Source organism: Coturnix japonica, chromosome 3 (assembly GCF_001577835.2).
Source record: "Coturnix japonica isolate 7356 chromosome 3, Coturnix japonica 2.1, whole genome shotgun sequence".
In the NCBI taxonomy this organism is placed as follows: Eukaryota; Metazoa; Chordata; class Aves; order Galliformes; family Phasianidae; genus Coturnix; species Coturnix japonica.
The window spans coordinates 18,310,332-18,325,468 of record NC_029518.1 but is presented as its reverse complement, the minus strand read 5'-3'; the positions used below and the strand labels follow the sequence as shown (position 1 = coordinate 18,325,468).

At 36.6% G+C, this 15,137-nt stretch overlaps 1 protein-coding gene across 5 annotated transcripts in view; it reads left to right on the top strand.

Moving 5' to 3' along the window:
- Positions 1 to 15,137, top strand: part of KCNK2 (potassium two pore domain channel subfamily K member 2) — a 168,003-nt gene that overhangs the window by 146,235 nt on the left and 6,631 nt on the right. For all 5 annotated transcript variants that reach the window (XM_015857335.2, XM_032443321.1, XM_015857337.2 and 2 more), the window contains one exon: positions 4,879 to 5,018. In XM_015857335.2, coding sequence (XP_015712821.1) covers positions 4,879 to 5,018 — 140 coding nt within the window. The remainder of the gene's footprint in view (positions 1 to 4,878; positions 5,019 to 15,137) is intronic.

Genomic DNA, 15,137 nt, shown 5'->3' with positions numbered 1-15,137 from the left:
AGAACACTATCACTCAAAAATTTAGAAAAGCTGAGTGCCTTAAACAGAGGTTAAGCAAGTGCATGGAAGTTAACACGTAATGGGGTGAAAGGGTGTTGGATAGGTTGCCCTATAGAACATCAGTATTTCACCTGACAGAAGCATCTGGATTTGTTGTGACTCTAGAACATGACATTTTTTGGTTCTGGTTATTGATGGTGAGTCATGAAGCAGGAAGAACTCTACATCAGTCTACTTCTCAGTGCCTATGTCGCAATGCAAGTGGGGAAAAAAAAGTCTTGGGCTGGCATTAATTTAGTTCTTTTTATGATTTTCTTGGCTGAGAAGTCAGGTTTCTTAAATAATATTTGAGGTGTAAATTGCTGTCTTCCACTTAGAATGACAGTCAAAGCTAAAATAGAGTGGCAGGCAGAGGAACTTCAAATTGTGATTACAATGGATGGGCTTCTAGGAAAAAAAATAAAGTATTTGGCAATTCTTGTAGCATATTGGAGATCTGTGGGATATTTCATAACTGTCATCTTTATTTCATAAAGTTCCCTCAAAAAAAACAAAATTCCAAACAATTTAAAAACTTCAAAATATTTTGATAATTATCATATTATCTTTCTGTGAAACATCATCCCAGAAGAAAACCCGTGTTTTCAAGATGTACGTAGGAATGTTACAGTTATTATAAGCTGTACTGGGGTTAAGAGATTTCTTCCAGTATCTGCCACTTTTCACTATCATGAAATGGGCTGCTGCCTGCCTGGCACCTATGGATATGAAGCCTTGGAGAACTTTTAGAAAGTAAAGGAGAGCCTTTCCAAATAGCTGTATGAGAAAGTGGCCAACAGAGGAGCTAGGGATTAGGGAATGTATTAAAGGCTGTCGGGTTGGTTGTTGTAACAGAAGTTTTTGTACAGCTCTTGAGTTTTTCTACAAGTTAATTTTCATTTATACTGGAGGACAAGCAGGAACAAGAACAGAACGCCCTTTTTGCACTGAGAATCCAGGTTGTCATTTGCAGCCTCTGGAAATTTCAGCTGCAGTTTCCACCAGCAAGAGAACTCTGAAGACACACATAAAAGGCTGATCATTCAAGGTTGAAGCAAGGAGGGAAAAGATGAAGAGGTTTTGTATTCAAAGTTCAAGAAAATACATGGACAGTATGCCAAAAAACAAACATTATTATTTAGGGTTTGTTTGTTTTTAATTAAAGGTAGTTTACCATTGTAGCTTCTCTCTCTCTCTCTCTCTCTCTCACACACACACACACACAGAGGAAACAATTCTAAAGGAATAGACAAGACTCTTTTGAAAATCATAACATACTAATTCAAATACCTCTTGTTTTCAAATAAATCATTTTAATTCTACAGGAATGCCAAACTTATATTGCTAATAATTCCTCTTCTGTGAAAGAGGAAAGAGTTTTTCACGCTATTTTTCTGGTGTAAGGAAGTTGCCTACCTAAGTTAGTAATGAAGTCAAAATATGTACAGCATGTTTATATGTGCAGATAAATCCTTTAACTGCAGTTCAAATCTGAAAGAGGGAATGTAGCAGCTATCAAATATGAAATAGATTAGATGCCTAAAACTTGACTGAATTCTGAGGAGGTGAGAAATTATTAATAACGCATGAGTAGCGTGTTTCTCAGTGGGGCATAATGATATTATTTCATAAGGTTAAGCAGCGAATGAGTGTAATTAAAGTGAGTCTCCACTTTAAGAATATTTTCTGAAGTGTTCTTTTTCGTTTGATCTGTGATTTTTAGAATATTGCTTTCTCACTGTTTTGGGCTGTAACTGAATTAAGGGTGTTTCCATTTTAATCCATTTATCTGTGTCTGCTCTGAATTGTTCAGCTGGAGATCCAGCTTGTAGAACACTGATAGATTTAATGTCACCAAAGTGGAACACTTCACCTACTTGTCACAGCAACCCAGAATCTTGATTTCTCCTGCTGGCATTGTGTCTTTTTGGCATTCAGAAGTGCTTCTGTCACCTCAGTGTTTCACATCTGTCAGTGTGAACCATGCAGGCTGCTTTAAGTTTAAGTCAGTGTGCATTTTCTCTTGACTTCTGAGTAGGACAGCATGGGAAGGGTGTTTAATAGCTGTGCTCTGTATTCTGAAGTGTCTCTCTGTTTTCTACTGGTTTATTTGTTCACAAGTGTAGGTACTGCCCAGAAGCTGTGAGGTGAATAAGTTGTGAGGGGTGTTCCTTTCTGATAAGAGGGTTTATAAAAGTCTGTTAAAGAAACTTGACCAAATGTTTAATTGCAACTCTATGCATTTTGTTTGAAAACTCACAACTAATTTATTTGTCAACTGAAAATAGAGTTGTTAGTAACCCAAAAATATCTATGATTTCTTTAGTCAATCGTGAAGCCTATGCTCAGATTCCTTCATATTTTCCTATGTTCACAAGGCTGTGTTTAACCATTGCATCAAAATGCATGAATTTATTTTCCATAACTTGAGTTAAGACTGTACTGTGCACTGATTTCAGCCCAGAAGGTGCTGATCACACACCAATATTTGGTTGTTGTGAAGTGACACTTGCACACCGGGACTGGACCAGGCCCCTCAGAGGGAAGAGCCATCGCCATGATGGCATGCCAACAGAGAGTGGCCACATGTGGGCTGCATGCAGCCTGTGGGTTGGGCATTATAGATTTGACCTGTGTTCAAAGTGAATCATGTCTCTATATCCAGAATCTGTACTACTGATATAAAGTAGTAATGACTTTTACTGGTCTGGAGTGCTAAGTTTGGAATGAACCATAGGCTTTTTGCTAACAAGGAATTAAGATACTCTGTGCTGATAGCATTTTCTATTCTCTACTTATAGTTTTCAAGAAAAAGTGTAAGCAAAAAAGACTTCACAGAAAGAAATTTTTGGTTGGTTAACTGTAAAAAGAATAGGGAAAAGAATGGCATCAACAAAGGAAACTGTTTACTTAATCTATGTAATTGTTTTTTATATGTGTAAATACATATAGAGTGAGTTATCTCAGGACAAGTATGCTTAGGTGCATCTCTTTCTTCATGGTCTTCCATTAAATCGATAAGGATTCACCAAGGAGTCCTTAGAATTCATAAATTCAACAAGTGGTAAGTTGTCCTAGAGTGTTTTGACTGCCCCTTGCAAAAGTTGGAAAGATGAATTCCTTTGGGCATGGCTAGATGGAGCCATCTCCTGGTCAGAAAGCAAAGAAAGAAATTAATTGAATATCAAGATGTCCTAACTCCTGACCTGGTAATTAACCTTCCTATAAATAAACTGGGTTGACACAGTGAAGGAAATGCTGCCTGCAGGCTGGTATATTTGATCTCTAGTTTCCATTTATAAACTTTATACTTCAGAAGTAAGTCTGGTGAGAGGATACTTCGTATTGTATTTCCTTGTGCACTGTATAAGCAGCTGATGAATGTGAACCAAGGAGTGTGGTTCATGGATGGCTCCTGACAGAGCTGTGAAGCATCATGGTAATCAGCACCTTTTTGAATGATAGCAGGGCAAAGACATGGGTAAACCTTGTTTTGCTGGGTTTTTATGAAACAGCTGTTAACAAATTGCTTTATCTGGAATCTAGTTTGCATTGAAGTGCCACAGACTCAAACTTTTGCAGGTAGGCTTTTCTATTCCAGACTGTCTTGTAACTGTGCAGGTGTTAAGTACCTTTTCTAAAAAAAATTATGGATTTATCTCTTAGGCAGTTAAATAAACCTCTCCTGCTCAGCAGTTTTTATTATTGAAAAGGCTTGTTGACATGAGAAAAATAATTTCTGTCTATGAGGGCTTCCTCACAAAGATAAGTCAGTAAAATTTGCTTGTAACCTGTGTGATGATTAGATAACAATAGCAGGGAAAAATAATTATTTTCCATGAAAGGGGATAAAGAGTGCTTTCCTTTGGCCTTTCAGTGGGCAGATATACAAATTAGACTTCTCTTTGCAGTAACCCGAATGAAGGATATGATTTTATTTGACAGGGTATAGCTGACTTGCAAGCTTAAGGCTTGTTTTATTGTATTGTGGGATGTGAAATATGAGTTAGTTTGTGTTGTCTGAGAGCTCTGGATGAACATAACCTTTTATTTTTTTCCCCTCTTTTTCTTTGTGGGAAATTAGGCATCTGTTCTTTATAGCTGTGTTGGACATAAAAGTTCCATTACAGCATCTCTGAAATTTATCCTCCCCCCCCCTTTTTTTTTCACTACAACACTTGGAAGGAAGAAAGTCTCTGGTTCTTATGGCAGAGGGATTAAAAAAAACCCCTGCCTTCAGCTGCCAACTAAATTATCCACTTTTTCTTGAGTTCAACTCAAGTCCCTGTAGACTGATTTCTTCTCTACTGTAAAATGGAGATGGCAGTGTCTGACTGCCCCACAGGGGTGCTTCTTAATGCTGGTACTATTCTTTACCAGAGTTTAAGGACTCATGTAATGGAGATGTGTTTTTAAGTCCTAGCAAAGTCAGATTTCTCAACATATGTATATATTACATATTACAGAACAACACTTCGAATTTGGTACAGCATGTATGTTTGAAGAAGGTGGGAAGTCCTTTCATTCAGGCTATCGACAATAACCTCCACCTTAAATAACGATATCTCAGAAACTGAATCAGTTTCTCAGTGTTCGTTTTCATTATTTGAAAGATTAGGAACCGTTGTGTACAATTTGCATAGTACTGCTGATCTCACAAAAGTTTTTCAGCAATGGAGGAATTTAGACTGTGATGCCTTAACAATGAAATAATTTGCTATAAAATTTTGCAGGACTAAGAAAATGGAAGAAATAGAACTTGTGGAAGAAAATTGATTTTAAAATGGTTTTATGCCTCTAACAATTAAATGTGCTGTTTTTAACTTCATTGTTTTTCAGGAGGATCAGATATTGAGTACCTAGATTTTTATAAGCCAGTGGTGTGGTTCTGGATCCTTGTTGGACTTGCTTACTTTGCTGCTGTTTTGAGTATGATTGGAGACTGGTTAAGAGTCATATCAAAAAAGACAAAAGAAGAGGTAAGAAAACTTCCAAAAGAGAAGAAATATTGCTTTACAAAAGCTTTGTTCATAAGTCAGGTGAATGTGTAACCCCTTTTGCTCTTAGGGAATGGGGAAAAAAAAAACCAAAACTGTTTCTATGCTAAGTATACGTCATAGCTCAAATGGAATCTTTATTGCAGTCTAGACAGACCTTTAGTGATTATTTATTTTTGCATGGCTGCATATAGATTTAGGTAAAATGTATTAAATTAAATGTGTGTGCATATTTGCACCTGTCTTGTAGAAGATGATTTCCTAGAAGAATTCTTCTGAATGGCACAATGAAGACCTTAATTTCTGAGACAAAAATTATTCTGCTTTGATTGTTTCTCTATGAGATGTGAGCACAGAAAGAAAAATGATATAGAACTCTAGAAATTTATATTCAATATACCTTTCTCCATCTTATAGCACTAAGAGAATAAATCCTCCCTAGCTTGTCAGGTATTAAAATGTATTATTTAAATGTGCCTGGGTGTATTTTACTTGATTATCTTCAGCTGCATGCATAGCTATTTGTAGTAAGGTGTGTCATTTTCAGTTAAAATATACTTGTAAACATGTATTTATCATTTCAATGATGATATAATACTTCAAATTTTGTCACTTAACAAAATGTTCTGGCTTCTAAAATGTTAGAGAATAAATAAAATCTCCTTTGGTTACAGCTGTCACAGTTTGATCTTCATTAGAAGCTTTAGAAGTAACTTTTGTTTTAAACAATATATCATTTCCCTCTGGTACAGCTTCAGTTCCTCGGTTCATTTGTGTTAATCAAATATAAACAATCCTTGTTGCTGTTATTGAATGAATATGCTAGTTACTGTGCCTGCTACTTATGTTTCTTTAAGGTATCTTCCTAGCTGTAGGGTGCACCATCAGTGCTTAGTTGTAATCTTGGCAAACTGAGTTCCAAAGACTTTACTATGAAGGGTAGTTTATGCCTATACATCTTCACTTTTTATATGCTCCTTGGGCCCCTCAGGGTTCCTGCCTCCTCCTAACCATAGGGGAGCAGTGATGGTGGCAGTGGGTAGGAGGATGTGAGCTGGGCAGGAATAGTAAAGCCCTTTTTGTGAGGTCTGTATGGAAAGGCAGCCTATTTGCTATGTTCATAGCTCTTACAGCTACTGAGAGTGATGCAGTAGGCCTGATTTAAGCACGTTTTTACTGAGAATTTCATAAACGCTTATTCCAATAAAAGAATAAGCAGCTAAATAATGCGAGGAGGTAGCTCTGAAGCAGAGCACAATGTTTATTTGATCCATTTTATTTAATGAGTATTGGAACTGATCTTCTGCTTTGCAAATTTCAAAGGATATTTATGGTTCACAGAGCTAACTTTACTAATGACATTCACAAATATGAAGCAATGGTTATCACATAAGTGTTTTTATTTGCAAGTTCAACAGTATGCAGGTTCACAGTCTTGTATTCTGGATAAACACAGCAGGCAACTTTACCACCCAGCCTGTATTGTTTCCACTGCCTGCAGGGAAACTGTCAGATCTCGACAAATGTGATTAGCTTTTGTTGTTGAAATTTATTGCTTTGTGCTTAAGAATCAAGGCCACCCAGACCATTCTTTCCTCTGTATGCAGAAAGAATTGGGCAAATACATATAGTATTTCCCTAGTGCACTCTTTTACAGTTTAACTGCTCTTAGCTTGGAGCATTTTCTAAGCTGCATTTATTTCCTGGGGAAAAAAATGGTATTATGACTAAGGCTCAATAACTTGGGGCTATGAAAAACACCCTGCTCAGGCTTGGTTCTGTTGCCCTTCCTCATACACTAGTGGGACAGTCTAGTTCTTTGTTTTACTTTCTAAAATGAATTTGGTCCTTAATCTCTCTTTTCTCAAAGTGTTCTATTAGGTAGTAAGATATCTGGATAAGATGCTATCCTGGCTTCATAACTGTACATAGCACTGAGTATTTTAATCTTGTTTAGAATCTCTCATTATCCATGTTATTATAATGACAATATGTTACCAAAGTGTCGATTTTATAATGTCTTGTTTTTTGTTTTTTGTTTTTTTTTTTTAATACTATAGATATTTCAACATAGGCTCATTTTGGAAAGGCTTTAAAGAAACACGAATTGAATAGTCATGGGCCTCTTCAGCATATAAAGTATAATACTATTTATATGAAGCAAAGCTCCACTTGCCAGGTTATGCAGCACAGTGCTATGCCAAACTTTGCTCAGGCACCAGGAATGTATCTCTTATTTCCTCTTTCCATTCTTTCTCACCTTTGTAGCCTAAACAAGCATATTCATTTTGTCTACAGAAAGGAAAGCCTCATTCTTCAGATATAACCAAATTCTCTTGGCTGATGCAGGTACTGGGGATTTTGCTGTAAACAAGTGTCTCGTGTGTTTTAGGTTAAATTAAAGACAGACATAACATAATTGGTACCATTTGTTCAATTAATCATATCCCTGATGTTCAGAAGTGTTCCCCTGCTTTTTAACTCGTTGCTCAAGTGTGTCTGAGAAAACCCATGGCAGAAAGGAAACATTCTGGCAATAGATGCTACAGTATCAGAAATGACTGAGACTGATTTGAGAAATCTTTGTGCTAGTTAGAAAATACGAAAAATTATTTCTGAATTCTGTGCTAATTTTGTAGAAAGGAATTTGTGTGTAAGTGTACTGCATTCTGCTGACAGATTAACTGATTAACAGAAGCACTGCGTTACCTTTACAAGTAGCATTGCATTATTGAAAAACTGCTGTTCTCAGCTCATCTTTGCTATCTGTCTAGGAAAATTTGAGTGAAGAAGCCAAGGCAGTTCAGTGGAAATTTAGTCTTCTCTGTGCCAGCAGAAGTCAGAGGAGACTAAATTTCATGTACTGCCTGTTTTTTCAGTTAAGCTTAAATTTATGATGCTCTGTTCCAGATGCTGTGGATGCAGATTATAGCAGATCATCTTATCTGTAGTTCAGATAGTAGAAGTGAGTGGTGTGGAAAATCCTAGTCATAAGCATGCCTTTTACTTACTTTTTTTAAAAGGTAACTTTCTATCATTCGCTGGGGAAAAATAGCTCATTATATACAGAAGAAGCCTTTATCCATAAAAATGATGTTATACACTGAAATCTACTGAGAGATAGAAACTGGGGTAAAATCTATAAGACCATAATGAATGCACTTTTAGAACTGAGAAAGTTAATATATTTCAAATGAAATACATTGCTGTGGAAGTTGTCTTCCTTCAAGAGACTTTTACTTGCTGTGGACATCAACATCCACAAGTAAAAAAAATGATTTTGTGTAGGACTTGTCTTGTAGTTTTGATGGGGGGGGGGGGAGAGAGAGAGAAAAGGGGCAAGGGAGGAAGGAAATCTTCACTACCTTATCCCTTTCAGATGCAGGAAAGGGCAAATCAATCAGTAGTGACTGATAGAGTTGATTTCTTTCGGTCTAGTTTTGAAGGCAAGTACCTGCCAAGCTTGTTGAATTCTTCTGGAGTCTAGAACAGAGACAGAGGATGCAAGTGCTTAGAAGCCACTTTATTTCCTTCCCCTCAGCAACCAAAATTGAGTTATTTATGTTTTTCATAGATACCAGTAATAGCCTCCTTTGTGCTTCTTCATGTGGTCTGAAGTAAAATAAAAACAATAACTTTGAAAGTGCTAAAGTGGAATATATACTGTGAAGGAATCCTCCAAGTTCCAAGGAGTGGACGTGTTGATCATGACTATCACTTAAGATCTGTAGACCTATTCACGTTTCCCGCTTTACAAGTGCAGCTGTATTGATCATAAAAATGATTTACATAAGGATTGGTGGTAATAATGCATTTCACTGTTTCAACAAATTAAAAAAACTTTTTTTTTTTTTTTTTTTTTCAGGGTAGTGCCAAAATGTTTGTCAGATGCAAATAGAACTGAGATTAAAAAAAATAATAAATCTGGTCAGCTAATCTTTGATCCACTTTAATGCTTTGATGTTAGAATCCAAATAATCAGGATGTCTTTTAATTGCTCAGGTGGTCTTGGTTCCTGAAATAGTCTTGAAAGTTTTGAATGCATCAGATGAAGAGAGAAGTGAAAGACAAGTAGAGACAGAAGTGGGAGTTTTAGAAGCATAGATCTGCTGCTGGAAGCAGTTCATGCAGTAAGATAGATGAAGTGTCAGAAAGTCATTGGAACATGCTGTGTGCTATAATCATAAGTAGGCGATATGTCTCTGAAGTTCAGCTTTAGCTATACTAGCTTGCCATAAACTCCCTCTTCATTATTCTCTGTGCTCTGATTACTCAGAACTTACAAAGTTTTCTGATTTTAGTCTCTTTGAAAGATAATATTTCATATTTTTTTTGCTGCAGTATGCAGCAGCTTCTGAATTTCAGTATATCCTGCAAAAATGCCTGCCCAACCAAAAACCTTAGTCACTTAGGCCATGCAGTTCAAATTCTTGTTTATAAAATGAAGTGTTTGTATCCTTTGGGATCACAGTACTCTTTATGATACTTTAGTCCAGACTCCTTTCAAATAAATGAAGATGGAATTAATCTCCACTGTAGGGAGTAACTTCTGACATAGTCATCTACATTTCCTTGTGCTAAATATAAAGGCAATGAGTGTTTATAGCATATCCATTTCATTTTAAGGCCTCTACTCTGTGAGATGAAATGCATCCTCTACAAGCAGGTTCTCTTCTTTGAACATCAAGGTTGTTAGACATCAGCTCTGTTTGGACAAGTGATTTTCATGCTGGGTGTCTTTCTTTTGAATTGAATGGTATGGATCCCTCTTTAATGACCAGGTTTAAAACTACATGAAAAACAGCTTACTCACTTATTCAGGAAATTCAAGAGGCAAATGTTATCTTCAGTATTTATAAACAATTTGATTCATCTGAATCATCACTCTGTTTAATCTCCTTGGCATCAGCGCCAGGCCTGTCACTCATGTCTGTCAAAACAGAATTAGGCTTGTCATGTTGATGCCAAGGATATTATTGCACTCCTTAATATTTATTGACTTTTCATTTTACTATAGCTTAAGGCTAAACATATGGGTCCCAGCCTTAAGGGAATATGAATCCATCTCTCATATCCAATATGGGAGGACCCTAAGTGTAGACTGCATACATGGAGTGGCATGGTATCTTTCAGTCTTGTAATATTACATGTATATTAAAAAAAGAATGTAAAGCCTGACTTCACAAAATAGCTGAGCCACTCTTTGCTGAAAATACAGCCTTCTTTCATCTTTCCCTGGCCTCCTTTCTGGTTTCACTGGTTTGGCAGCATCTCTGGCGCTTATTTGATCACAGAATTTGATCACTTAGCTTGCTAGAGAGGTGCAGTACAGTTTTGCAAGATTTCAGTGAACTGAACTGACCTTGCAGGCAAACAGGCCTCAGAGCCTGCTCAGTGAGGGTGGTAACAGATTTTCTTCCTGTGACAAAGAGCTTGCAATGCGGCACTTGCATCCATACGCTGAGCTGGAAATGAAGATGATCGGGATAGCTCTATAACCTGCTGATCAGAGGTTTTATACAAAGGTGTGAGACCACCGCCGATTCATTGCACACTGCTAATCTCTTGCAGGTGGCTTTAAGCAAGATGGAGCAGCTTCTGTTGAAGAAAACAATCCAGGGCTTTTTTTTTTTTTTTCCCCTTAGAAACAAATGAGCCAAAACCAACAATTTAAAACAAAACAAAACAAAAAAAAACAGTGTCAAAGAAAACTTCAGTAGTGCTAAAATGCATCTACTCACAAGCTCAAAGTATTGGGCAGACTTTCTTGGTGCAAGTCTGTTCCTAGAAAGTGCTGAACTAGAGAAATATTTGTGGGAGGCAGTTTGTAGTGTGGAAGCAACTGCATGTGAAATCCTTTTAGAAGGAGGTGATTAATGGGGGTGACACAACTGTAGGATGCACCAGCAGGCGGTTGTTGAATTTCTGTAGGAACACAGTGTTACAGCTACAGATGTTATTGAAAGGAATATTACCAGAAAACAGTCCCTGGCTCTGTGGCCTAACATTCAAAAGCTTGGTTTTCTTCCTACAAATTTGTATATGATGGGGAAAAACCTAAACTATTAGGTCATAAAATACTGTCAAACCTGAATATCAACAGAACCAAAAAATGAACAATGAAAAAAAAAACAAAAAAACAAACAACAATGAAAAAACAATCCACAAAAACAAAACAAGCAAAAAAATAAACGAAAATCCCCAACAAAATAAAACATGATGGTTTGGTGGTCTGTGTTTATATCCCACCTCTTAGTTGAGGATAAAGTTGTTTTTGCATAAGTTCCACCATGTCCCAGAGTGATTTTTGTGTGGTGTTGGTTACAGCAGAAGTGCTAAGAAAATACAACTCTGTTACCAGAGTGCTACTCTGGATATATTGTCTGTTAGCCCCAGCTGTTTCCCATTCCTCCCCATTCCCTCAAAGTGTTGACTTGCACAGTTTGGGAATGATAAAATGTCTCCAGTTCAGATTGAATTTAACCAGACAGTAATGACAAGAGCTACTGAATTCCCAAAAATAAAACTTGAACAAATTAACTTACACTTCATAATAAAATAGAAATTAATTAAAGAGATCAGTTATAGCAGTGGTGTTTCTCAGAGTTAATTAAACATGAAGATTCCTTGAATGCAGGTTATTGTAATGTATATTAGGAAATCTTGATTTTCTTCTTCTTTTTTTTGCGACAAGATGTGATCGATCCTTTAAGTTACTAAGACAAACATATCTGTGATTTAACTCTGCTGATAGTGATATATAGTATGAATTCTGTTCAGCCCACATCTTCATGATTAATATTCCTGAAGACTAACTTTTAAAAAACTTTTTTAATGATAATTTCAGAGCAAACATTTAAGTTTGCATTTGATAACTCTCCCGTGGAAGTATCGCCAGGCAAAGCCAGTTCAGCAGAATAACCTTGCACCTTCAGGAAGCTGTGTTGATAGTGAGGAAATTGTGGTGTGCAATAATGGATAAACGAGACTGAAGAAATTATGGAATACTTCTCTAGAGAGGGAATGAGTGCAACTGTAATACTCAGGTTGAGCAATTAAAGTGGAGATTTAATATTTCACAAAATATCACCCCAGATGTTAACGTTGGGAAATATAGGATTAAGCTATTTTTGATGAGACTTGACCCTGTAGTTACAATAACCATCCTAGTACCAAGTCTGAATTAAGCCATTTCTTTGTTCTTTGTTGCATATCATTGTGGGGAAAAAAATAATAATAAAATCCAGTGAATTTTTTGAAGTCAGCTTTTCCTGTGGGAGAAATTCAAAAGACAGAGCCCTTCAACTGCTTGTGACTTGGTTTTCATTATGTTTCTGCTAAAATTCTTAAAGTGTTTGCTATTTCTGGCCACAGCAAAGTCATGGGCATGTATAGACAGAATATATGTTGTTCTCCTGAATCACATTAATCTCAGCTGAGAGAGCTTCATACTAGCTCCAGTAGTTTCTTGTGGTTAGTAAAGGTGGGTGTCATTCAGTCCTATCAGGTTGAAAGAGGTTGTATAGCTTTCTGAGGTAGATGAAACAACTGAGTAAAATGACTGAGTTTGTTAAAAGGAGATGCTTATGTTTTGCTTTGTGCTTAAAATTTTATTAGGAATATGAAATGCTAGAAATAGAGCCAATCAAGCTAATAGTTTGTGTACAATAATGAAATATACACATGCAACTTTATGCAAAGAATTGTCTAATGAACAATATCAGGAATAGTTCTGAGGGGGTACCTGAGACAGGAGTCTGGGAGAAAAACAACAAAAAGGTAAACAAAGGAGGAAAAAAAAAATATCCCAATGACTGATTTATTTTGATCTGTTTTTGCCAATTGAAAAAAGGATGTTGTAGGCTACCTGTTCCGATTCGGTTGAATTGGACCATGATAGAGCAAAAGAGCATTTCTTGTATGTGCCAACTGTCACTGTCTCCACAAAGTGCACTCCCACAGATGTCACCATATATGTTTCTCCACAACAAAGAAATCAAAATTCATCACCTCTTTACATTCCCTTAACTAACGTGGTTTGTTTTATCTAAGGCATCAGCTGCACTCATGGAAGTTGTGGGTGAAAGCAAACAGACATTGCTCACTGGAATGAGCTCACAGATGTTATTTGTTGAAGGACTCAATAATCCAGCTACCAGTGGGAGAGCACTTCTGACCACTGCGTGTACAGAAAGACCACTGTCTAAGTAATTTAAATGTTATCTCAGAAGATAGCAATTTTACAAAGTGGAATCTTTCCTTTCTAGTACTTGGCTTTTAGAATAGGGTTTCATATGCCAGTCAGGGGTACCAGATGAGAGAACAAATAATGCTTTATTTGCGACATTCAATTTGAAATGAAAGTTTGGTGTGTTAAAGATCTGCTGCAGAAGAGTTCTTTCCTACAGAGCTGAGTTCTGGAAAGAATGAAGGAGCAGAAAGTGGTGGTTACACACCTGGGAAAGCTCAGTCTGTGTCTCTGTACACTCTGTGGTCTTTCTGTTGCATTTTGCTACTGTCTTGTCTTACCTTTAAAGACAAGTAGACAACAGTCTTCTCTATCTCTGCTACAGGGCAGTGAGGTCTGGATGTTCTCTAATAATGCTCTAATAAAAAAATATTAAGAGCAATATATTGGGGATGGAAATTAATTTAGTTGAACTCTAAACTCTTAAGATACAGGAAAAGCATGGGCTTCAATCAAAATGTCTGTCAAACCTGTTTGGTTTCTTTCTCATCTGCAAAAATGAACATACATTTGTGGCCAGCAATAGTTTACCCAGGACTGCAGGAAAGTGAGAAGGCAGAGAGAGAAACCCACCTACAGAACCACCCCACCCAGCAGCTGCACTGTTAAATACATCAAGATTGCCTTTATCTAAGTTATTATTTTTTCTTATTTCAGTTTTTAAATGGGACTTTCTGAGACAGATTTCCGAGAAAGCTTAGATGAGTTTCTTGAAAGCTTAGACAAAACATTATGTACTCCACTCTGCTGAGTATATAATGCGACATGTACATGCTCTTTCTAGTTTTGTCGCTGAGTAGCAGATCAAGGAGAGGTTAATTGGATGTGTTATTCTGAAGTAACAGGAAACTACTTTGGAGGGAAAGAAAAAAAAGCTGAGAAATTGGAGACTGCGTTAGGTATAAATGTTAGAAATCATATACTAAGGAACATGTACAGCATTAAAAGTATTAGTGAAGATGGCCACTTTTTCTTTTTCTTTTTTTTTTTTTTAAACTAAAACACAGTCAGATGGATATTTCCTGCTCAGCTGCTCCCTATTTATTTCTTTTTTCTTTTTGGTTTGCTTCAACATCGTGACCATTCTAAATTGTGTGAGATCTGTATGCCAAAGGAAACAAAGTCGGGATAAAATTATAAAAACAAAACAAAAAGCCCAAATGATTAAAAAAAATACGTTTAATCACGTTTTCTTGACACACGTAATGTGTATTTTTATAGTTTGGTACTCGCTGGTACAGCTTCTATTTCACATCATATACATCTTTCCAGGCAACATAACTCTATCTTCTCTCCCTGTAAACAGATCAATTGGTGGCACTCTCATATTGGGATTTTTCAAGCAAGGCTAAGGAGAGCTTAGAAGAGTGTATTTAATTTGGTCTATTCAAGGAGTTAGTTATTTGTGCTTTTTGTTTGTTTTACTATGGCTGTGACTTAATTCAATGTATAGGCTATTCATATGTAATAGTTACAGCGATGTGACTTGTGCTGTCCAGATTGCAGTTTATAAGTTGTGTGCGCTTACTGAGCCATGGGCAGTTCTGTTTGTATAATTATTTGAATATCTTGTTCTTAAAATATCCAGAAAGATCCCCAAACTCCAGACAAATAAGAATTGCAGTAAATGTACTGAAGAATGTATCAGGTTCTTCAATATCTTCAAATTTTCCTTTTTAATTGGTGGTGATGAAAATCGATAGGGAAGGTGTTGATCTAACCAATGATACTGGGTAAGAGGCTTGGCCTAGACCAGAGCTTTGGGTTAATATTAATTTAGATGTTTGGGTTTGTTGTTTTTTTTGTTTTTTTTGTGGTTTTTTTTTTTTTTTTTTGTCAGCGGGGAAAGAGAA